This window comes from Pristiophorus japonicus, chromosome 16, assembly GCF_044704955.1.
Source record: "Pristiophorus japonicus isolate sPriJap1 chromosome 16, sPriJap1.hap1, whole genome shotgun sequence".
NCBI classification, from domain to species: domain Eukaryota; kingdom Metazoa; phylum Chordata; class Chondrichthyes; family Pristiophoridae; genus Pristiophorus; species Pristiophorus japonicus.
The window spans coordinates 45937739-45961652 of record NC_091992.1 but is presented as its reverse complement, the minus strand read 5'-3'; the positions used below and the strand labels follow the sequence as shown (position 1 = coordinate 45961652).

At 46.8% G+C, this 23914-nt stretch overlaps 1 protein-coding gene across 5 annotated transcripts in view; it reads left to right on the top strand.

Moving 5' to 3' along the window:
- The window catches only part of fkbp6 (FKBP prolyl isomerase 6), a 116694-nt gene that overhangs the window by 65639 nt on the left and 27141 nt on the right, over positions 1-23914 (top strand). For all 5 annotated transcript variants that reach the window (XM_070857282.1, XM_070857283.1, XM_070857284.1 and 2 more), the window contains 5 exons: positions 7131-7270; positions 8623-8746; positions 10676-10765; positions 14779-14981; positions 23315-23434. In XM_070857282.1, the coding sequence (XP_070713383.1) occupies positions 7235-7270; positions 8623-8746; positions 10676-10765; positions 14779-14981; positions 23315-23434 (573 nt within the window). In that variant the 5' untranslated portion in view covers positions 7131-7234. The remainder of the gene's footprint in view (positions 1-7130; positions 7271-8622; positions 8747-10675; positions 10766-14778; positions 14982-23314; positions 23435-23914) is intronic.

Sequence of the window (23914 nt, the reverse complement as noted above, 5' to 3'; positions counted from 1 at the left end):
TAAATTTCATCTGCATTGCTCTTCCTACTTACAACTTTTGTTCAACTCATTCTGTAATTTCTGACTGAGCTGCGTTCTCCAATTCCACGGCCCTCCTAGTTTAAAATTGTCGACAAATTTGATCGGATTGCATTGAATTTGAGTCCGTCACTTAAGTAAATTAGGAAGTAGTGGGGCTGCCTGGGGCATCCCGTTGAGTGCACTTCCCATCCCTCGCCCCATGTAATTTCTCTAACAGCTGCCTGTTGCTTTCTACCTTTCAGCCAATTTCTTCTCTATCTGTTTCAATGTTGAGCTTAATAGTTTTTGTCAAATGCTTTGTAGAAGTCGATCTGAAATACATCATGGAGCTCAGCAAAGTCCACTTGGGATGTTGGTTCAAGGAGGCTGCTCTTTCTGAATCTGTGTTCAGAAAGTTGTTGTTATACCGATGTTCCAGTATTCATCTTGGTGAAGCCCATCCTCCTTCTCCCTGCAGCATTCATAGAGTTCATTTTCTTTATTTCACTTCTGATTTATTTCATGATTCATTTAGGGCTACGCCCATGTGGACTGAGCTGCTGGTTTTAAAAAAGAAAAAAAGAAAGACTTGGATTTATATAGCGCCTTTCACGACCACCGGACATCTCAAAGTGCTTTGCAGCCAATGAAGTACTTTTGAAGTGTAGTCACTGTTGTAATGTGGGAAACACGGCCGTCAATCTGCACATAGCAAGCTCCCACAAACAGCTATATGATAATGACCAGATAATCTGTTTCAGGAGGGATAAATATTGGCCAGGACACCTGGAATAACTCCCTTGCTCTTTGAAATAGTGCCATGGAATCTTTTGCGTTCACCTGAGAGGGCAGACGGAGCTTCAGTTTATCGTCTCATCCGAAAGACAGCAACTCTGACAGTGCAGCGCTCCCTCAGCACTGCACTGGCGTATCAGCTTAGATTGTTTGTGCTGAAGTCCCTGGAGTGAGACTTGAATCCACAATCTTCTGACACAGAGCGAGAGTGCTCCCCACTGAGCCACAGCTGACACTGCAATTAAATATATATTTATCCTGTATGCTTACATTATGCCTTTATAAAGGTATTCCCTTTGTTGAAGTTGAACAACTTTCCAAAATTTGCCTGAGTTTTTTTGTTTTATCTGGAATTGACCCTTTTTAAGATGCATCTCCTGCTCCTGGTTTTTGGTATTTCTGAACCTATTGCAAAATAAAAACTCCACGGGAAAGGTAATCCATCTGTGGCTAACTAAAGAAGTTAAGGATATTATTGGATTAAGAGAAGCGGCTTATCATGTTGCGAAAAATAGTAGTAAGCCTGAGGATTGGGAGAGCTTTAGAAACCAGTAAAGGATGACCAAAAAATTGATAAAAATGGAGAAAATAGAGTGAGAATAATCTAGCCAGAGATATAACAACTGATTGGAAGAGCTTCTACAAGTATGTAAAAAGGAAGAGAGTAGCAAAGGTAAGCGTTGGTCCCTTAGAGGCTGAGACAAGCAAAATTATAACATTTACCTGCCTTTAATCTATATCCTTTGATACCTTTACCGAACAAAAATCTATTAATTCAGTCTTGAAAACCATTGACAGCCTTTTGGGGGGAGTTCCAGATTTCTATGACCGTTTGTGTAACTTAGTCATGTTTCTGATATCTATTGATGATTTTAACTCCTCAGCACCATAAGCCTTGGCACCTTTTTTAGCTAGTGCCCTAATATCACCAGAACTAATTGTTCCAAGTATTAAGGAAATAAATAGAACTGAACTGGAGAACATAATGTTGGGTGCTAGTTTGCAAAATTATGCTGATGGTGAAACCTTTTAGCAAAGGTTAACATCTGATTCTGTGCTGATTTGCTAGATTATGGCACTGTGCTGAGATAGCTGGGGTAGTGGTGTGGTGCCCCTGGGTTAGGAAGGACAAATTGCTTCTTATCACAATTCATTGACTGTTGCTAGAAAGTGTGTGTGGACGTTCGATGAGGACTGGATCAAGCCCTGCTGTGAAAATCCTTTCTCTTCACTATATTTTCCCCCTCACCTCCAATACTCGCTGTCTAGGGTGACGCACAGAAAATGGCCGGTTGGCTGGGATGCCAGAGGGTGACTACAACCTGCAGCACCATAGACCAGGAGAACAGAGACAATTGTAGTATAGGAAGAGATGAAACTCCTTTGTCTGGTATTGTATCTGCATGCATGTATTGATCAAATGTCTGGGTGAGAATTAATCGCACTGCAACCTCCTTAACCTGACACATCTCCTCCATCTCACCTTTTTGGGAGCAGGCTATTAATACATTCAGAAAGTTGGGTTCTATGACTCCGAGTCATTAATGGGTGATCAATGAGGCTAGGCTCTGGGACACACAGTCTCAGTGGATTGCTGGCGAGGAATGGCATTGAATAACTAAGCTGTTTTGAAGTGCAACCTCTTTAGAACGGAAATTGATTGCCATTGAAAACTCATAGACGCAACATTTATTATTGCTCAGTTGAGTTACTGGTATTGTTAAATGTTATCACCAGTCCTTTGACATCTCCTGCACTGGTGCTCTGATACAGTTTGCTGGGAGTTATGCAAGAGTAGCCAGTGAGTAACTGTCCCTTTTAAACTGTTTGCTGTCACTAGGAGACTGGCACTCGGGTGACCCATGATCTATGCCAGCCAGTCTCCCAGCTGCTCTTTGGTAGTGTGCCATCATAGAATAGTACAGCACAGAAGGTGGCCATTTGGGCCATTGAATTTGCGTCGTCTCTTTCGAAGAGCAGTCCAGTTAGTCCCACTCCCCCGCTCTTTTCCCCAACATCCCTGCAAAAGTTTTCTCCTTCAAGTATTTATCCAATTCCCTTTTGAAAGCTACTATTAAAACTGTTCCTATTGGCCAATTGTAATGCGATTTAGGATGGAGTTCCACATTTTGCGATGCTAAAGAGCAGCTCTGAGGACTCGTGCAAAGTCAAGTATCGGTCCTTGTTCGAGATGCGTAGTCCACTCCGTTTACATTGTGTACAGCTGGCAGCAGGTGTACTGCTCTCTTGCCCTCGTTGGCACACTGCACAGTATGAAAACACTCTTGGGGTTCCCGTCTTTCTCGAGTCCAAAACTGGACTGAGCTGGGCAGCAGCTGTGACATCCGCCTGTCAAAATTAATCGACAACTTTGACCTGTAAGGCCACGTCACCAGGCATAGAAGCCTTTCTGCGATAGTCATTGTGAAGTTCTCTTTCCTAGGCTTACTGCTTCATTTCCACATGGGACAAGTGGAATTCATTCCCTGGGCCAGATATATCTCCCTCCCGCTTCAGTTGCTGGTAGTCACTGTTTCTGGATACTGCTTGTACATAGTGCTTGCCCTTGCTCCCTGCCGAAGATGACCAGGAGCCTTGAACAACTGAGATTCAGTGAATGATCTCCTAGTCCAGGCCTTTCGACTGGCCAGAATCCCCAGCACCCTCTTGGTCAAAGAAGCCCAGTCAGGAATGCTGCACCTCAGTGAAGGGAGGTGGGTCTGGGCTCAAGATTCCACACATGGTGAGCTTACAATTTGCCATCGTAGACAGTTGCTGCGTATGCCCACATTAAAGCCTTTTGCCTCCGCTGAAGTTATTGGGAAGCTCTACCTCCTGATCGCATTGGAAAGCAAGAGCAGGAGAGGGGACAGCACTGAGTTACAGCAGGCCAGAGTCCTACATCTGGCCATGGAGGTACTGAAGCATGCTAACAACAGGGCTGCAGATGAATATGCGATGGGCTCCAAATGGCTTCGGTGTTGTGTTATGAAGAACACTGTGCTGGGAGATGGGGAATTTCGTGCAGCAGCTATAAGGCTGCCCAATAGAAATAGATTTCATCCAAAGAACCAGACCAATAACTGGTTACCTCTGGGACAAACTGAAGCCATCTCTTAAAAGCTGGCTGTGCCCCCTTGGGAAGAGTTCTGGCCAATAACCTCTCATATTCATTTACTTTCCAATGAAAGTTTAATGCACAAAAAGCAATAAGATGAAGATCACATCCAGTGTCATTACCTGACTGGTCAGAAAGTGCTTTGTAATTTAGCTTTTAGATGAAGATTACAGCTACAAAAATGCCCTAAAGTGAAACATTAAAAGGTCGCTTTCAGTAAGAAATGAAGCACTAAGCATCAGTAATGTAGGAACCTACATCAACAGACCCTGGGCCAGATTAGAATTTGGTATTGAAATGCATTTAAATGCAGTTCTGCTGTTTTACACGTGAATATGTTGAAGCAAGAGTGAGATCGGGATTCGTAAATGGAAAGCAACTGCAGGCAGAAATTACATTAGGGATTAAGAGAAGAGGTAATGCTATCAAAATGGCAGACTTTGAGGTATTGAGTTTTTGTTAGTAGAGATGGGAATTTGATTTTAAAAGGATATGGCTTGATTTTACTGTCCATCAGGTATCCAAACTCGAGCAATTTATGACTTCAGGTTTATATATTTCTGGTCTCGCTATAATTAAATATTTCACGGATCAGAGATTCAGGCTGAGTACTTTAAGGGATACCTAGTAGTAGTTTGAGCGATGCTGATACCACGTACCAGCGATCCAGGTTGGAGCAAGGATAATAGTGTGCTCCAGGTATCATTTTTAAATTCGTTTGGTGCCAAATGTTAATTGAATGAAATAACAATGACTATGAAATACTGAATGGGGTTAAAGTGCAGATTTTCCAAGCAGGGAGGTCAGAGCTATACAAAACTGGATGGGTCATGAAGGGGCAGTTGAAGCAGTGAGCCCACATCCCCTGTTGTGACCACATACAGATTGCATTGTCCTGACCTGAAGATTGGACTTTGAGGTGATCTGATTGAAGTGTTCGGGATTATAAAGGGAATGGCCACAGTTGATTCTGTTCACTGGCGAAGGGGTCGAATATCCGAGAATATCCGGTTTGAAATTAAAAGTATGAAGTTAAATCTTTTGGTTGCACCTGATTTTACTTTTAATGGCAACTCATTCCAGACCACACATCTGGGCCTGAGGCAGCTGGATGTGTTTGTAGAGAAAGAAGGGATTGCAGGATGTGGTGAGAAGGGCAACAGATGGGATTGAGCTATGAATGCTGGGCAGGCTTGTTGGACCTAATGGCCATTTTCTGTTCTTAAAAATTCTTGTGTTTTCTCAACTTATTTAATTTCCTATGAAAGGGAAAATGTCCATGAGCTTAAAGCACTGAATCTTGTCTCTGATCCCCTCGTTGCGAAAGTGACCAGAGTTTCCATTGCTCTGTGCTGACCAGTCACACTCCAGAGATACCATTCATAGAAACATAGAAAATAGGTGCAGGAGTAGGCCATTCAGCCCTTCTAGCCTGCACCGCCATTCAATGAGTTCATGGCTGAACATGAAACTTCAGTACCCCCTTCCTGCTTTCTCGCCATACCCCTTGATCCCCCGAATAGTAAGGACTTCATCTAACTCCCTTTTGAATATATTTAGTGAATTGGCCCCAACCACTTTCTGTGGCAGAGAATTCCACAGGTTCACCACTCTGGGTGAAGAAGTCTCTCCTCATCTCGGTCCTAAATGGCTTACCCCTTATCCTTAGACTGTGACCCCTGGTTCTGGACTTCCCCAACATTGGGAACATTCTCCCTGCATCTAACCTGTCTAAACCCGTCAGAATTTTAAACGTTTCTATGAGGTCCCCTCTCATTCTTCTGAACTCCAGTGAATACAAGCCCAGTTGATCCAGTCTTTCTTGATGGGTCAATCCCACCATCCCGGGAATCAGTCTGGTGAATCTTCGCTGCACTCCCTCAATAGCAAGAATGTCCTTCCTCAAGTTAGGAGACCAAAATTGTACACAATACTCCAGGTGTGGCCTCACTAAGGCCCTGTACAACTGTAGCAACACCTCCCTGCCCCTGTACTCAAATCCCCTCGCTATGAAGGCCAACATGCCATTTGCTTTCTTAACCGCCTGCTGTACCTGCATGCCAACCTTCAATGACTGATGTACCATGACACCCAGGTCTCATTGTACCTTCCCTTTTCCTAATCTGTCACCATTCAGATAATAGTCTGTCTCTCTGTTTTTACCACCAAAGTGGATAACCTCACATTTATCCACATTATACTTCATCTGCCATGCATTTGCCCACTCACCTAACCTATCCAAGTCACTCTGCAGCCTCATAGCATCCTTCTCGCAGCTCACACTGCCACCCAACTTAGTGTCATCCGCAAATTTGGAGATACTACATTTAATCCCCTCGTCTAAATCATTAATGTACAATGTAAACAGCTGGGGCCCCAGCACAGAACCTTGCGGTACCCCACTAGTCACTGCCTGCCATTCTGAAAAGTACCCATTTACTCCTACTCTTTGCTTCCTGTCTGACAACCAGTTCTCAATCCACGTCAGCACACTACCCCCAATCCCATGTGCTTTAACTTTGCACATTAATCTCTTGTGTGGGACCTTGTCGAAAGCCTTCTGAAAGTCCAAATATACCACATCAACTGGTTCTCCTTTGTCCACTTTACTGGAAACATCCTCAAAAAAATTCCAGAAGATTTGTCAAGCATGATTTCCCCTTCACAAATCCATGCTGACTTGGACCTATCATGTCACCATTTTCCAAATGCGCTGCTATGACATCCTTAATAATTGATTCCATCATTTTACCCACTACTGAGGTCAGGCTGACCGGTCTATAATTCCCTGTTTTCTCTCTCCCTCCTTTTTTAAAAAGTGGGGTTACATTGGCTACCCTCCACTCGATAGGAACTGATCCAGAGTCAATGGAATGTTGGAAAATGACTGTCAATGCATCCGCTATTTCCAAGGCCACCTCCTTAAGTACTCTGGGATGCAGTCCATCAGGCCCTGGGGATTTATCGGCCTTCAATCCCATCAATTTCCCCAACACAATTTCCCGACTAATAAAGATTTCCCTCAGTTCCTCCTCCCTACTAGACCCTCTGACCCCTATTATATCCGGAAGGTTGTTTGTGTCCCCCTTAGATCCCATCGATCCAAGGGGACTGGGGTCAAGCAGAAGTGAATTTAGGTCCATCTATGAATTCCAACATACGTGCCAAATATAAGACTGCCAACTAATGTTCAGATTCTGGACCATTTCTCCTGCAGACTTTCATCCCCTAGAAGCTCCATACTGAGTGTCCAAACCCTTTCCAGATAGGACTTTGACAGCAGCTGGAGAAGACCTACATCGTTCCGTCTGGGTTCTCGGAATGAACGCACCACCTGAGGGTCCAGCGGACCACCCGGTAACTCTTGAAAATGTCCTTTTCATAATGTTATTGTTTCGAGAGATCCTGCCAGCCAGTCAGCTACTTAACTTGTAAATGTAGCTAGCATTTGGTCCCGGGCCAGAGAGTATTGTGAACTCAGCAGTATCACTTGGGTCTGCTGGTGCCCTGTTGCTGTAAACCAGTACCGATCTCTGTCCAGTGTCCATGAGATCACTGCAACCTGCTTTCCGATTGAGTTTTGGAGGGGCTTGACATGGTGATTATTTATGCAGTGTTCGACGCCCTGCAGTAGGTAACTGTACCACACCTTTCGCTGTCTTTGCAGTGCTAACCAATCGCTCTGGGGCACTAGTGTTGGCTTCATTGCCCCAGAGCGAAAGAAGGAAAGAATTGGCACTGGTGGTTCCTGATCCTCAATCATCCAGTGACCCCTGTTAAGTGGGTGCATGTGTGTGGCTATTGTCCGAGAACCAGCTTGGGCTGGGCTGTGATGCCTCCATGGATAAATAGCCAACCCACACTTGCGCATGAAACATGACTGCTGAGGTAATGTACCACGGGGTAACCAGTATGCCAGCCTGAGTCATGGAATTATAGAAAGTTACAGCACGGAAAGAGGCCATTTTGGCCCATTGTGTCTGCACCGACCAACAAAGAGCTACCCAGCCTAATCCCATTTTCCGGCTCTTGGTCCGTAGCCCTGCAGGTTACGGCACTTCAAGTGCACATCCAAGCACATTTTAAATGTGGTGAAGGTTTCTGCCTCTACCACCCTTTCAGGCAGTGAGTTCCAGACCCCCACCACCCTCTGGGTGAAGAAATTTCCCCTGAAATCCCCTCTAAACCCCCTAACAATTACTTTAAATGTATGCACCCTGGTATTGACCCCTCTGCTAAGGGAAATAGGTCCTTCCTATTCACTCTATCTAGGCTCCCCATAATTTTATACACCTCTAAGGTTTCCCCTCAGCCTCCTCTATTCCCAAGAAAACACACTCAGCCTATCCAATCTTTTCTCATAGCTAAAATTCTCCAGTCCAGGCAACATTCTTGTAAATCTCCTCTCTACCTTCTCTAGTCAGCACCTTCTGAAGAACTGTGAGATGATAGGGGGTAAAGGAGGAGTGGTTCACTACAGGAGAGTCTAGATGTGTTTACCACTCGTTTTGTTAGGAATGCTGACTCAGCCTGACTCTGGAGAGCGGGCGGGGAAGTGGACCTGAGTCCATGATCGGATCAGCCATGATCATATTAAATGGCGGAGCAGGCTCGAGGGGCCGTATTGGCCTACTCCTGCTCCTATCTCTTATGTTCTTATGAATATTGCAAGTACATGGCATTTTTAAGTGATGTTTAATGTCTTTTAGTTTCAGAGTCCCTTCTACTACATGTCCCAGAGAATGCAAGATGTGACTGGAGATGGCGGTGTGTTAAAGGAGGTTCTCAGACCTGGCTCGGGCAGTGTTATCCCATCTACTGCCTCAGTGTCTGGTACGGTCAACCAACGGGTATCCTGAGCAGATGCCAGGTTCAAGAAATGGGTGGTCACGTAATGCCCCAAAGCCGAGGGGGTCTCCGGCACGTGAGGAGTTTCCAAATGGAAACCACGGCAAAGTCTAAAACACTAAGTATTCACCTTTTTAATCCCTTTGATCTATGAATTCCTAATTCCGGTTCCAATTCCCAGAGGGGAACCCTGAAGGTCAGTCAGTCAGTCTGAAGGAGTGGGGGGTGGGGGTATTTGCACAGAATGAGCCAATCTCTGTGATGAGCAATGCTGCAGGGAGCCACTAATCAGGAGCAGAAATTTGGACAAGAGGATCTTTATCATTTCAAGTCCAAGCCTGTTGGTTAAACCCTATCCTTCACTGTAAGGGTCTCCTGTTCCTTGCAAAGTTGCACTGTTTAGTTTTCTTTGTTCTTCCCTTGCAATGTCTAAATATGGGGGCTGTAATGAGAATTTAATATTTGATGTGTCATGTATCCTACATGGCTACTGTTGGTTCTATCACAAGATGTGCCACCAGAGGGCACAGCAGTGGGAGACTTGTAGGTTACCTGTACAGGTGTGCCTGGCCTAGTATAAAAGGCAGGACACCAGGTGTGATCTTCACTCTGGAGTTAACAAATAAAGGACTAAGGTCACTGCAGTTCAAGTACAACACACTGCCTCATGGAGTCATTACTAGAGCATCTAAGGACACAACATGATGGAGTTGGTTGGGGGGGGGGGGGGGGCGGGGGGGGTCCCCTTTATCTTTTTAGCTATCACCCCTCCCCTACCTCCAATCTACCCAAATGTTCACCGGTTTGAAACAGTAACTGAACAGCATGGGGTGACCCGGGTAATAGTTTTTGCCAAAAGGAAGGGGTGTCCAAATTCAGGTTGATCCATCACACCAGCCTAGACAGTAATGGGACTGTTTGAAGTAGCAACTCCCTGGTAATGGAGGCAAAAAGCTCTGGAATCCTGCGAGAGGCAGCTGAATGCTGGAATGGTGGTTGGATGAACAGGGTGGGTCAAATGGCCTCCCTTAATTAGCCTTGAGCTAAATTAGTGCGATGTGGATAGACTGGAGAAGCTGGGGTTCCTTAGAGCCAAAGCTGAGAGAGGATTTGATAGAGGTTCAAAATCATGAGGGGTCTAGACAGAGTAGATGGAGAGAAACTGTTCCCATTGGCAGAAGGGTTGAGAAGCAGAGGACACAGATTTAAGATGATTGGTTATTTTGTCAAAGGCCACATGAGGAAAAACTTTTTTACGGCATTGAGTGGTTAGGATCCTGAAAGGGTGGTGGAGGTACATTCAATCGTGGCTTTCAAAAGGGAATTGAACAAGTACCTGAAGGAAAACCATTTGCAGAGCTACAGGGAAAGGGCGGGGGAATGGGACTAGCTGAAGTGCTCTTGCAGAGAGCCAGCACAGGCTCGATAGGCCGAATGGCCTCCTCCCTGTGCTGTAAACATTTTATGATGCATGTCTGTAGCTTTGGAGGAGCAGTAACTTAATGTTGAGCGGATTTCTCATGAGGTGTATGGACTGGCACGAGTTCACCTCGCGGTAGATCAGGTTTACCATAAGCCAGAGATCCATCTTGTTGATGCCCGGTCAAGTTGGTAAAGGCGGTGATCTGCGCAGACTAGAAGGTCCAAGCTTCGATCACAGTAAATGCTGCGCTCGATGATCGTCACAGACTCTGCAGTTGCCCTCAGTGCCTCTGGGCGACGAAGGGAACAGTTTGCTGGGGTTTGCTGGATCACTGTTGTTTACCTGTGTGGACCCGGTGATAGCAAGATTGGGCTTGGTTGTGATTCAAACAGCCATTTGACGTGTGGCTGAACCTTTTGAATCCTGCTCGGGCTCCTTTCTGAAGTCAGATTTGTAGTTAAACTTTGTTTTTCTGTGTTCCTTTCTTGCAGTTCATTACAGTGCCTATAGCGAATATATAAACAAACCCTTTGACTCCAACGTGCTGAGGGATGTGCCAAGGTTCATGAAACTTGGTCAAGGTGAATATGGACTATTCTGGTCGCTGTGTAAACGTGTGATTGAGGACCCTTGCTGAGCCTGCTGGGAGTGGCTAGATACAGCATTAGTTTGCAGGTGCAGTAGGTAATCAGGAAGGCGAATGGAATGTTGGCCTTCATTGCGAGAGGGATGGAGTACAAAAGCAGGGAGGTCCTGCTACAACTGTACAAGGTATTGGTGAGGCCGCACCTGGAGTACTGCGTGCAGTTTTGGTCACCTTACTTAAGGAAGGATATACTAGCTTTGGAGGGGATACAGAGACGATCCACTAGGCTGATTCCGGAGATGAGGGGGTTACATTATGATGATTGAGTAGACTGGGTCTTTACTCGTTGGAGTTCAGAAGGATGAGAGGGGATCTTATAGAAACATTTAAAATAATGAAATGGATAGACAAGATAAAGGCAGAGAGGTTGTTTCCACTGGTCGGGGAGACTAGAACTAGGGGGCACAGCCTCAAAATACGGGGGAGCCAATTTAAAACCGAGTTGAGAGGAATTTCTTCTCCCAGAAGGTTGTGAATCTCTGGAATTCTCTGCCCAAGGAAGCAATTGAGGCTAGCTCATTGAATGTATTCAAATCACAGATAGATAGATTTTTAACCAATAAGGGAATTAAGGGTTATGGGGAGCGGGCGGGTAAGTGGAGCTGAGTCCACGGCCAGATCAGCCATGATCTTGTTGAATGGCGGAGCAGGCTCGAGGGGCTAGATGGCCTACTCCTGTTCCTAATTCTTATGTTCTTATTACACGTCCGCTCACTGCACTTCCTTCCTCTGAGGCTTTAATCCTGGTGCTGCCTGAGGGGAAGCACTCGCTGCCCTACTCCCAGTTCAGCAGCGCCTCCCGACAGATGTGCTCTTCCCCCCCCCACCCCCCGCCTCTGCATTCCATGACGCCCCAGCTCCTCCTCCTCTCTTCCCAGTGAGAAGGCACCAGGAGGCAGGGTTGTCCCAGCATTAAAGAGCAAGTGAAAGGACCCGAATAAAACTATCCTGCCATACTATAGGGATTAGTGATGGTGATGTGGCTGTAAATCAAATCTATCTCGGCCCTCGTGCTTTCTCTTGTGACCGAGCATCCCTCTCCTCAAGGCCTGTATCTGGCTTCAGCTCGGTAACTGCCCACCGCTCTGATTTCAAATCTGGAGTTGTCTATGGGGAATCACAGGCACAGCTCCCCGTCCCATCTCCGTGTGGGGTCGTCTCGGACCCCCGTGCCGTCGTGTCTCGGATCCCCGTCCTGTCTCTGTGTGGAGTGTCTCGGGCCCCCGTCCCGTCTCCGTGTGGAGTGTCTCGCGGGCATGGACCTGTCACCTGTTGGTCAGTGGTGCAGGGTGTTAGAATATTCCTGTCGGTGGGCATTGAGTAACGATGCTGCTGAGGATTGTGGTCTTGGATAATAGGCTAGTGACTAACTGGGTGTAAAGACGGAGAGGTAATCGAGACATACCCAACAAGTCGTGCTTTCTGGCACTGATTGGAAAGGCCTGTGTCTCACTGGTGTAAACTCTACATGTGTCAGTTGAGTTAATCCGAGCACAGTTGCAGGAAGCTGTCTCCATTTCTCTGGCTTCATGTTGCTGCACTGTAATCGGAGCCAGTGTGAAGTGAGATTTTATAAAGGACTGTTAGTGCAGGGCACATGCGACCAGCTAACACTAAAATCACAGCGGCAACTGGACGCAGCTCGCTCGAGTCCCGAGCGAGGACACGCCGGGCTCTCGTGCCCCTTGGCAGAGAGTAATATAAAATCGGCTGGGAGTGTAATATGGGGCGATTCGCTGTGGGGATTATCGGTCTGAACCTGGAGCCTCTGCTGCTCTACTTGTAGCTGCATAAATGTAGCTTCTCCGCACCGCACCTCCTGCACAATGACTGTACTACACCACCTCCAGCAGGTAGTGAGCTTGTGCATGTGTTGAAAAGCCGAGAATTTTGTGGGAGGACGGGTTCACATTGCTACATGTCACTGACTGTCCCCTCCTGCTCACCCACGGTGCACCGGCGCCATCTACACACAGCACCTGAGTATTTCAGCCCTTCCTGTTGGGTTTTCATACATTTGAGCACAGAATTGATGCTGCCGTCAACAAGAAGTGTTTTGTGTGTCTGACACTGCGGGTGGTTGATAGAACGGATTGGAGAAGATGTCTGGGGTGACGAAGGAAGCTCGGCTATCCATAGCCTAATGATGCTCCAGAAATAAGAGAACTTCTTTTATCCAGAGGACCAGTAGTGCAGTGGATTAATCACTGGCCTAGACTGCTGCTGCAATGACGGCTGGTCATTGTGTGAAATGAGGTTATATAGTCTACTCTCCGATTTAGCACTAAATTGGCAGCTCTCTCTGGAGAAGTGTCACCTGGTTATAGTACTCTGCTGTACCTGCCTGGGCTATATTGAGGGAGATTTGCTCTATCTGACCCGTGCTGTACTTGACCTGGGAGTGTTTGACGGGCAGTATTAGAGCATCCGGGAGGGTGCTGAGCACCTCGAGTCTCGTCGCCGAGAACATGCAGAAAACAAGCGCAGGCAGCGGAAGGAGCGTGTGGCAAACCAGACTCCCCACCCACCTTTCCTTCAACCACTGTCTGTCCCACCTGTGACAGAATCTGTAATTTCCATATTGGACTGTACAGTCATCTGAGAACTCACTTTTGTAGTGGAAGCAAGTCTTCCTCGATTTCGAGGGACTGCCTATGATGATGATGATGATGATAAATGAAACCTTGCCCTGTATCTGACCTGGATGTGTTTGACGGGCAGTATAAATGGAACTTTACTCTGTATTTGACCTGGGAGTGTTTGATCGGGCAATATAAGAAATAGGAGCAGGAGTAGACCATTTGGCCCCTCGAGTCTGCTCCGCCATTCAATAAGATCATGGCTGATCTGATCATGGACTCAGCTCCACTTCCCTGCCCGCTCCCCATAACCCTTTACTCCTTTATCGCTCAAAAATCTGTATCTCTGCCTTAAATATATTCAATGGCCCAGCCTTCACAGCTCTCTCGGGCAGAGAATTCCACAGATTTACAACCCTCTGAGAAGAAATTCCTCCTCATCTCAGTTTTAAATGGGCGGCCCCTTATTCTGAGACTATGTCCCCTAGTTTTAGTTTCCCCTATGAGTGGAAATACCCTCTCTGCATCCACCTTGTCGAGCCCCCTTATTATCTTATATATTTCAATAAGATCACCTCTCATTCTTCTGAACCCCAATGTATATAGGCCCAACCTGCTCAACCGATCTTTATAAGTGAACCCCCTCATCTCTGGAATCAACCTAGTGAACCTTCTCTGAACAGCCTCCAATGCAAGTATATTCTTCTTTTTAATACGGAGACCTAAACTCTACGCAGTATACCAGGTGTGGCCTCACCAATTCCCTGTACAGTTGTAGCAGGACTTCTCTATTAGAACTATGCCCCCTAGTTCTCGATTCCCCCACGAGGGGAAACATCCTCTCTGCATCTACCCTGTCAAATGAAACTTTATATCTGAGCTGGGAGTGTTTGATTCTGGTTCCTGAAATGGATAGTGTTGCACTTCCATCACCTTGATGAACACACAAAACCCCAGAGCCCTTTCACACAGGAGGACGGTTGTTGGAAGCTATGCCGATCTGCCACACTTTGACACCCGATGTCCACTCCTACCGGAAATTGCGATTTGAGGCATGGGTTCAGGGTTCATGGCGACAGAGAGGTATAGTAACTGGCGCTGGGTTGGAAAGGTGATGTGTCATCGCAGCCGAGTTACGCCGATTAAGTGCTGAGTTCTGTGGGAAAAGTGGGTGCGCAATGTGGGGAAAGGTGTGACTAGGGGAATGCTCCTGGAGAGAACAGTGGGCGATCCCACTTGGCTGTCATCTATATGGACAGTGGTCCCCTAAATGGACCAGTGAATGTGACGTGTCTTGCAGCTCGGCTGGTGTACCCACCCCATCGCTGAAAGGTGTTGTACTCAATCCTGGTGCCCTGCTGTGTTTCAGATATTACGCTGCTCGGGATGGAACTGGCAATACGGACGATGAGAAAGGGCGAGTTTTCCCGGTTTCTTTTCAAGCCACAGTACGCGTACGGCCAGATGGGCTGTCCCCCCCGGATACCTGCAAACGCCACAGTAATGTTTGAATTGGAGATTCTGCATTTTCTAGACACCTTGGAGTCTGACGAATACTTCATTCTGTCGCAGGTAGGCACCCCAGCCACTCACAGAATAGGCATCACTCCAGCTGCTTTACTTTGGAAGGGTCTTGCCAGTAGCATGGGCACCTTGCCGCTTGGGCAGGGGGTAACTGAGCTGCAGTCCATGGGCTGGTAATCTGGCCTTTGGAGCCCAGGCGATTCTGTCTGATTTGTGCTTGCATTTCTTGTTCAGTGGTTTGTCCTGTTTGAATGTTCTGGGCCTGGAAATTTGGGAAGGGCTGTTTTTAAAACTGCTGCCTCATTGGTGGAAAAATCCGAATTTCGTGAGGTCTGACCAGCCCAATGATTGCCCTTTAAATACAGGGTCAGTGGGATGCCTCCCATTGGAACCCATCCCTCAACAATGATGGCAGGTCACTGCATGTTGAATGATGCCAATGTTTCAGTGTTTATTACCTTGGTTGGTACATAATTCCAAGAAGTTTTTCTTGATCGCTTTAAATTTACTTCTCTCTAATTTCTGTTCAGGAGTTCCTAGAATCATTGGCCTCCTGTGTTGTGGAATCCTTTCAGCCCATCATTCCTGCATCGACCTCTGAACGATCTATAGACTTTGTCCCTTTCCTCATCCCTTTCAGCTTTTGCTTGTTCTACTTTCCTGGCTTAATTCAAGTGATGATCTGGGTTTCAATTCAAATTGGACTGGGAAAATAGATTAAAGTGTGGGATGGTTGGTGAGCAGTGGCAGACATTTAAGGAGATATTTCATAACTCGCAACAAAAATATATCCCGATGAGCAGGGATAGCCATCCGTGGCTAACTAAGGAAATAAGGGATGGTATCAAATTGAAAACAAGGGTATACAATGTGGTCAAGACTAGTGGGAGGCCAGTGGATTTGGAAACTTTTAAAAGCCAGCAAAGAACGACTAAAAAAAAAAAAATGATAAAAAGAGGGAAAATAGATTATGAAAGTAAACTAGCACAAAATATGTTGTGTATCTGTAAAGCATGCACTCCCATGTTCTGCCACCAGGGAGCGCATCGCCTGAAGTCCCAAGGGATCCCAGCATCCCTTGGGAGCACTGTATATAAGCCAGGCCCCTAAGGCCTGTTCCTCACTCTGGAGTGTCTTAGTAAAGACTGAGGTCACTGTTACTTTAACCTCCCTGTGTGCAGCCTCATCTGTGTTAGGAACACAATAACTGGAGACGAGTATACGAATCCAACGCAAAGATGCAGCAAACTGGGCATCCTGGAATAGTTCTCGGAGGGTGAGGACTGGGACGCCTATGTCGAACTGCTAGACCAGTACTTTGTAACCAACGAGCTGGACGGAGAAGGAAGTGCTGCAAAAAGGAGAGCGGTCCTCCTCACGGTCTGCGGGGCACTGACCTACAGCCTCATGAAGAATCTTCTGGCTCCGGTGAAACCCACAGATAAGTCGTATGAGGAGCTGTGTACACTGGTTCGGGAGCATCTTAACCTGAGGGAGAGCGTGCTGATGGTGAGGTATCGGTTCTATACGTACCAGCGATCTGAAGGTCAGGAAGTGGCGAGCTACGTCGCCGAGCTAAGGCGGCTTGCAGGACAATGTGAGTTAGATGGCTACCTGGAGCAAATGCTCAGAGACTTTTTTGTACTGGGCATTGGCCACGAGACCATCCTACGAAAACTTTTGATTGTAGAGACACCGACCCTCAGTAAGGCCATTGCGATAGCACAGGTGTTTATGTCCACCAGTGATAACACCAAACAAATCCCTCAGCACACAAGTGCGAGCAATGTTCATAAATTAACTGAAATTGTGTTTGCGAGCAGAAATGTACAGGGCAGAAACCACGAGTCTGCAACTGCCAGATGATCCAGATGACTCGAGGCAATTTACACCTTGTTGGTGTTGTGGAGGCTTCCATTCAGCCTATTCATGCCACTTCAAATGGTATGTTTGCAAGAGCTGTAGAACAATGGGGCACCTCCAACAAGCTTACAGATGAGCTGCAAGCTCTGCAAAACCTGCTAACCACCATGTGGCAGAGGAAGATCGGTCCATGGTGGACCAAAGCAATTTTGAGCCTCAGAGAGGAGGCAGATGCTGAAGTACACAGGGTGCACACATTTCCGACGAAATGTCCACCTATAATGCTAAACGTAAAATTGAATGGCTTACCCATAGCCATGGAGCTGGACACTGGCGCTAGCCAATCCATCATGAGAGACTGTGGTGCAACAAGGCACTCAGACCAGCCCTGAGCCCCATCCACACGAAACTGAGAACGTACACCAAAGAGCTTATCACTGTCCTGGGCAGCACCATGGTCAAGGTCACCTATGAGGGCACAGTGCACGAACTGTCACTCTGGATTGTCCCGGGCGATGGCCGCACACTGCTTGGAAGGAACTGGCTGGGCAAAATCCGCTGGAACTGCGATGACATCCGAGCGCTATCACATGTCGATGAGGCCTCATGTACCCAGGTTCTTAACAAATTTCCTTCCCTTTTTGAGCCAGGCATTGGAAACTTTTCCGGGGCGAAGGTGCGGATCCACTTGGTCCCAGAGGCACGACCCATTCACCACAAGGAGTGAGCGGTACCTCACATGATGAGGGACAGAGTGGAAATCAAGCTGGTCAGGCTGCAACGCGAGGGCATCATCTCCCCAGTGGAATTCAGCGAGTGGGCCAGCCCGATTGTTCCAGCACTCAAAAGTGATGGCACGGACAGGATTTGCGGCGATTATAAAGTAACTATTAATCGTTTCTCGCTACAGGACCAATACCCGCTACCTAAGGCAGACGACCTATTTGTGACGCTGGCAGGAGGCAAGACGTTCACCAAGCTCGACCTGACGCAGGAGCTGGAGGACTCTTCGAAGGGCCTCACCTGCATCAACATGCACAAGGGGGACTGTTCATCTACAACAGATGCCCCTTTGGAATTCGGTCGGCTGCAACGATCTTCCAGAGAAACATGGAGAGCCTACTCAAGTCGGTACCATGCACGGTGGTTTTTCAGGACGACATATTGGTCACGGGTCGGGACACCGCCGAGCACCTACAAAGCCTGGAGGAGGTCCCCCAGCGACTGAATCGCGTAGGGCTGCAGCTGAAGAGGTCGAAATGTGTCTTCATGGCAACAGAAGTGGAGTTTTTGAGGAGAATGATCGCGGCGGACGGCATTTGGCCCACAGATGCCAAGACAGAGGCTTTCAGGAACGCGTCCAGGCCACACAACATCACGGAGCTGCGGTCGTTCCTGGGACTCCTCAACTATTTTGGTAACTTCCTACCGGGGTTAAGCACCCTCTTAGAGCCCCTACATGTGTTATTGCGTTAGGGTATGGGGGAAAAAAAAACAAGTAATTGCTTTTGAGAAACCAGAAACCTTTTATGCTCCAACAAGCTGCTTGTATTGTACAACCCGTGTAAAAGACTCGTGCTAGCATGCGATGCGCCGTTGTATGGAGTCGGGTGTGTATTACAACAAGCTAACGTTGCGGGGAAGTTGCAATCTGTCGCCTATGCCTCCAGGAGCTTGTCTAAGGCCGAGAGGACCTACAGCATGAGTGAGAAAGAGGCATTAGCGTGTGTGTTCGGGATAAAGAAAATGCATCAGTACCTGTTTGGCCTCAAATTCGAGCTGGAAACCGATCACAAGCCCCTTATATCCCTGTTCGCTGAAAACAAGGATAAATACTAATGTCTCAACCCGCATACAAAGGTGGACACTCGCGCTGTCAGTATATAACTATACCATCCGCCACAGGCCAGGCAACGGGAATTGTGCGGATGCTCTAAGTCGACTACCATTGCCCGCCACGAGGGTGGAAATGGCGCAACTTGCAAACTTGTTGATGGTAGCGCAGCCCACAGATTTGTTGATGGTCATGGAAGCGTTTGAAAATGATAAATCCCCTGTCACGGCCTGCCAGATTAGGACTTGGACCAGCCAAGATCCTCTGCTGTCCCTAGTAAAAAAAACTGTGTACTGCATGGGAGCTGGGCCAGCATCCCCATTGAAATGCAAGAGTTAATCAAGCCGTTCCAGCGGTGAAAGGACGAGCTGCCCATTCAGGCAGACTGCCTGTTGTGGGGTAACCGCATAGTGCTGCCTGAAAAGGGCAGGGAGACGTTCATCTCGGATCTCCACAGCACACACCCAGGTATAGTAATGATGAAAGCGATAGCCAGACCCCACGTGTGGTGGCCCGGTATCGACTCTGACTTAGAGTCCTGTGTACGGCAATGCAGTGTGTGTGCTCAGTTGAGCAATGCGCCCAGAGAGGCACCACTACCTTTGTGGTCCTGGCCCTCCAGACCATGGTCGAGGATCCATGTCGACTATGCGGGTCCGTTTCTCAATAAAATATTCCTGGTGGTGGTGGATGCTCTTTCAAAATGGATTGAATGTGAAATAATGTTGGGAAGCACCGCCACCGCCATCATTGAAAGCCTGAGGGTCATGTTTGACACCCATGGCCTGCCTGACATACTGGTCAGTGACACCGGGCCATGTATAACCAGTGCCGAATTTAAAGAATTCATGAACCGCAATGGGATCAAACATGTCACCTCGGCCCCGTTTAAACCAGCCTCCAATGGGCAGGCAGAGCGGGCAGTACAAACAATCAAACAGCGTCTTAAACGAATCACAGAAGGCTCACTCCAAACCCGCCTGTCCCGAGTACTGCTCAGCAACCGCACGAGACCCCACTCGCTCACAGGGGTGCCCCCGGCTGAGCTACTCATGAAAAGGACACTTAAAACCAGACTCTCGCTGGTTCACCCCAACCGGCATGATCAGGTAGAGAGCAGGCGGCAGCAACAAAATGTAAATGATGGTCGCGCCACTGTGTCACGGGAAATTGATCTGAATGACCCTGTGTATGTGCTAAACTATGGACATGGTCCCAAGTGGATAGCGGGCACGGTGATAACTAAAGAAGGGAGATGGACAAATTTGCATAAAGCACCTGGGCCAAACTAGGCTGCGATTCACTGACTGCCCTGAACAACACACAGCAGACACCACCTTTTTCAAGCCCACAACACACACCCAAAGGATCAACGACACCACGCCGGACCAGGAAATCGAACCCAACACTCTCAACAGCCCAGCAAGGCCAGGCTCACCCAGCAGCCCTGCAGGGCCAACATCATGCCAGCTCAGCGAGGGCACAGCCAACACACCAGAACAGACATTTGTAACGAGGCGGTCCACCAGGGAAAGAAAAGCTCCCGACCACCTCACCTTGTAAATAGTTTTCACTTTGACTTTGGGGGGGGGGAGTGATGTTGTGTATCTGTAAAGCATGCACTCCCATGTTCCGCCACCAGGGTGCGCATCCCCTGAAGTCCCAGCATCCGTTGGGAGCACTGTATATAAGCCGGCCCCTAAGGCTTGTTACTCACTCTGGAGTGTCTTAGTAAAGACTGAGGTCACTGTTACTTTAACCTCCCTGTGTACAGTCTCATCTGTGTTAGGAACACAACAAAATATAAAGAGTTTCTACAGGTACATAAAAAGAAAAAGATTGGCTAAAGTAAATGTTGGTCCCCTAGAGGATGAGACTGGGGAATTAATAATGGAGAACAGGAAAATGGCAGAGACGTTGAACAATTATTTTATATCTGTTTTCACGATAGAAGACACTAAAAACATCCCAATCGTGGATAATCAAGGGGCTATAGGGAAGGAGGAACTTATAATACAATATAATAAATGATTAATACAATCACTATCACTAAAGAAGTAGTACTCGGTAAAATAATGGGATTAAAGGTGGACAAGTGTCCTGGACCTGATGGCTTACATCCTAGGGTCTTAAAAGACGTGGCTGCAGACAGAGATAGTGGATGCATTGGTTGTAATTTACCAAAATTACAGTGGATTGGAAAACCACAAATGTAATGCCCCTATTTAGAAAAGGAGGCAGACAGAAAGCAGGAAACTATAGACCGGTTAGCCTAACATCTGTTATTGGGAAATGCTGGAGTCCATTATTAAGGAAGCAGTAGAGGGACATTTGGAAAAGCATAATTCAAGCCAGCAGAGCCAGCATAGTTTATGAAAGAGAAATCATGTTTGACAAATTTGCTGGAATTCTTTTGAGGATGTAATGAGCAGGGTAGATAAGGGGGAACCAGTGGATGCAAATTGTGAGGCCACAAAAATCTGCAAAGAGATATCGACAGGTTAAGTGAGTGGGAAAACATTTGGCAGATGAAGTATAATGTGGGAAAATGTGAGGTTATCCATTTTGGCAGAAAAAATAGAAAAGCACTTTGCAAATTTTTTACATTTAAATTATAAAGTGCTACAGTACAGAGGGACCTGGGGGTCCTTGTGCATGAAACACAAAAAGTGAGTATGCAGGTACAGCAAGTAATCAGGAAGGCAAATGGAATGTTGGCCTTTACAGCAAAGGGGATAGAGTATAAAAGCAGAGAAGTCCTGCTACAGCTGTACAGGGTATTGGTGAGAAGTGAAGTGGAGTTGAGGCCATGATCAGATCGGCCATGATATTGAATGGAGGAGCAGGCTCAAGGGGACAAATGGCCTACTCCTGCTCCTATTTCTTATGTTTGATTTACCTCATCTGTACCATTTTAATATTTGGCAAAATCCAATGAGGCCCCCAGTTAACCATGGTCCTGTTCAAACTTCTCTAATCTTTCCTTCTAGCTCACTTCTGAGATCAGTCTTGTTTATAAGAACATAATAACGCAAGAATTAGGAGCAGGAGTAGGCGATTTGGCCCCTCGAGTGTGCTCCGCCATTCAATAAGATCATGGCTGATCTGCCTCAACACCACTTTCCTGCACTATCCCCATATCCCTTGATTCCCTTAATATCCAAAAATCTATCGATCTCCGTCTTGAATATACTCACAGACTGAACCTTCACAGCCCTCTGAGGTAGAGAATTCCAAAGATTCACCACCCTCTGAGTAAAGAAGTTTCTCCTCATCTCCATCCTAAATGGCCGACCCCTGGTTCTAGACTCCTCAGCCAGAGGAAACATCCTCTCTGCATCTACCCTGTCGAGCCCTGTAAGAATTTTGTATGTTTTAATGAGATCACCTCTCATTCTTCTAAATTCTAAAGAATATAGGCCTAGTCTACTTAATCTCTCCTCACACAGGATAATCCCTCCATCCCAGGAATCAGTCTAGTGAACCTTCATTGCACTCCTTCAATGGCAAGTATATCCTTCCTTGGGTAAGGAGGGCAAAACTGTTCATAGTACTCCAGGTGTGGTCTCACCAAGGCCCTGTATAATTGTAGTAAGACTTTTTTACTCTTATATTCCAATCCCTTTGTAATAAAAAGCAACTTATCATTTGCTTTCCTAATTGTTTGCTGTACCTGCATGTTAACTTTCTGTGATTTGTGTACAAGTCCATCTGAATACCAACATTTCCCAATCTCTCATCATTTAAAAAATACTCTCTTGTACTATTTTTCCTACCAAAGTGGATAACTTCACATTTCTCCATTATATTCCATTTGCCATGTTCTTGCCCACTCACTTAGCCTGTCTATAGACCCTTGAAGCCTCTTTGCATACTCCTCACAACTTACATTCCCATCTCGCTTTGTATCATCAGCAAACCTGGATATATTGCATTTGGTTCCCTCATCCGAACCATTGATATAGATTGTGAATCTCTGGGGCCCAAGCACCAATCCTCACAGCACCCCAGTAGTTACAGCCTGCCAACCTGAAAATGACTATTTATTCCTACTCTCTGTTTTCTGTTTTTTGTTACTTTTCTCGGCACTCTCTCCAGTATCATCTTTGTGATGGAACACAAACTTTCCATAGTACGTGCAGTCTGCGCATTGCATTGTAAAGGCTGAGCATAAGCTCTGTAGACTTTCTCGGTATTGTTCTGACTACATATCCCTGAACTCTGTCAGGTTATATACTAAAGAATGAGTTTGGAAACTGGTGTCCCTGAACCCTAAAGGTTCCTGTATTCGAGTCCTGTATGGGTTGAGTTATTAATCTGTTATTTCCTCAACTGTATATTAATGATCTGTGCATTAATATTAATAGAACACGTTCTCCAGTGAAAGCAGTGTTTTCCCTCGGGTAGCTGACACTATTTTCCTCGCGTTTGGACAGGGAAATTCTGGGATGCACTGGCACAGTAATATGTTAAGTTTAATAAAGATGTAGAGGCATCTCCTGAGTTGCCTCATCCCCTGGGGTCCAGGGACCCAGTGTGAAAACCCGCACTGTGGATCAGGGTGGAATTCTACGTTATTTTAAACATGGACATGGTGTTTGTTCCAAATAGCCTGGGGCGTGGGCGAGGTCCCGATGGCTGCTGGCTTTTTAGCGTTTATGACATTCTGTTTCCTCGGTTTTAGGAGCAGCAGGCTATTTATCCATTGGAGAAGCTGTTGAAAGTGGCCAGTACGAAGCGGGAGTTTGGGAACTATTTCTTCCAACAGCAGCAGTACGAGGATGCAAAGGACCAATACAAGAAGGTACCAAACGGGCAGGGCTGAGTGATGGAGAGAGGCTGCTTACTGATGCCATGGGTCTACTGTGAAACCTGGGATAGAAGTAGGCCCAGGATCCACAGACTGTGAAAAGAGTCTGTAATTGTAGCTCACCTTTGGGTAGATTGAATTAGGGGAGGTGTCCCTGGATGTGCCAGTACTGACTGGGGGATTCTGTGTGTTTGCAGGGGGTTCCCTCGAGGATTCCCTGTGTTGAAATCTTTCATCCTCTGATGATCCTGCATGCACCTTTTTCTGCCCAACATCAGAATAAATGTTAGCATCTGTCCAGGTGTAAATCCTGCCAGTCAGGAGACCTGCCTGTTTTCAAAGGACTCAAATAGCTGTCTATCAAATCCGCTGCCTCAAGTGTCTGGGCCTGTCCTTTGCTGTGTGACCAGGACTACCAGGCTAAGGGCTGTGCAAATTGAGTAGAACAGTTTAAGCAGCAATATGTCTTCATCG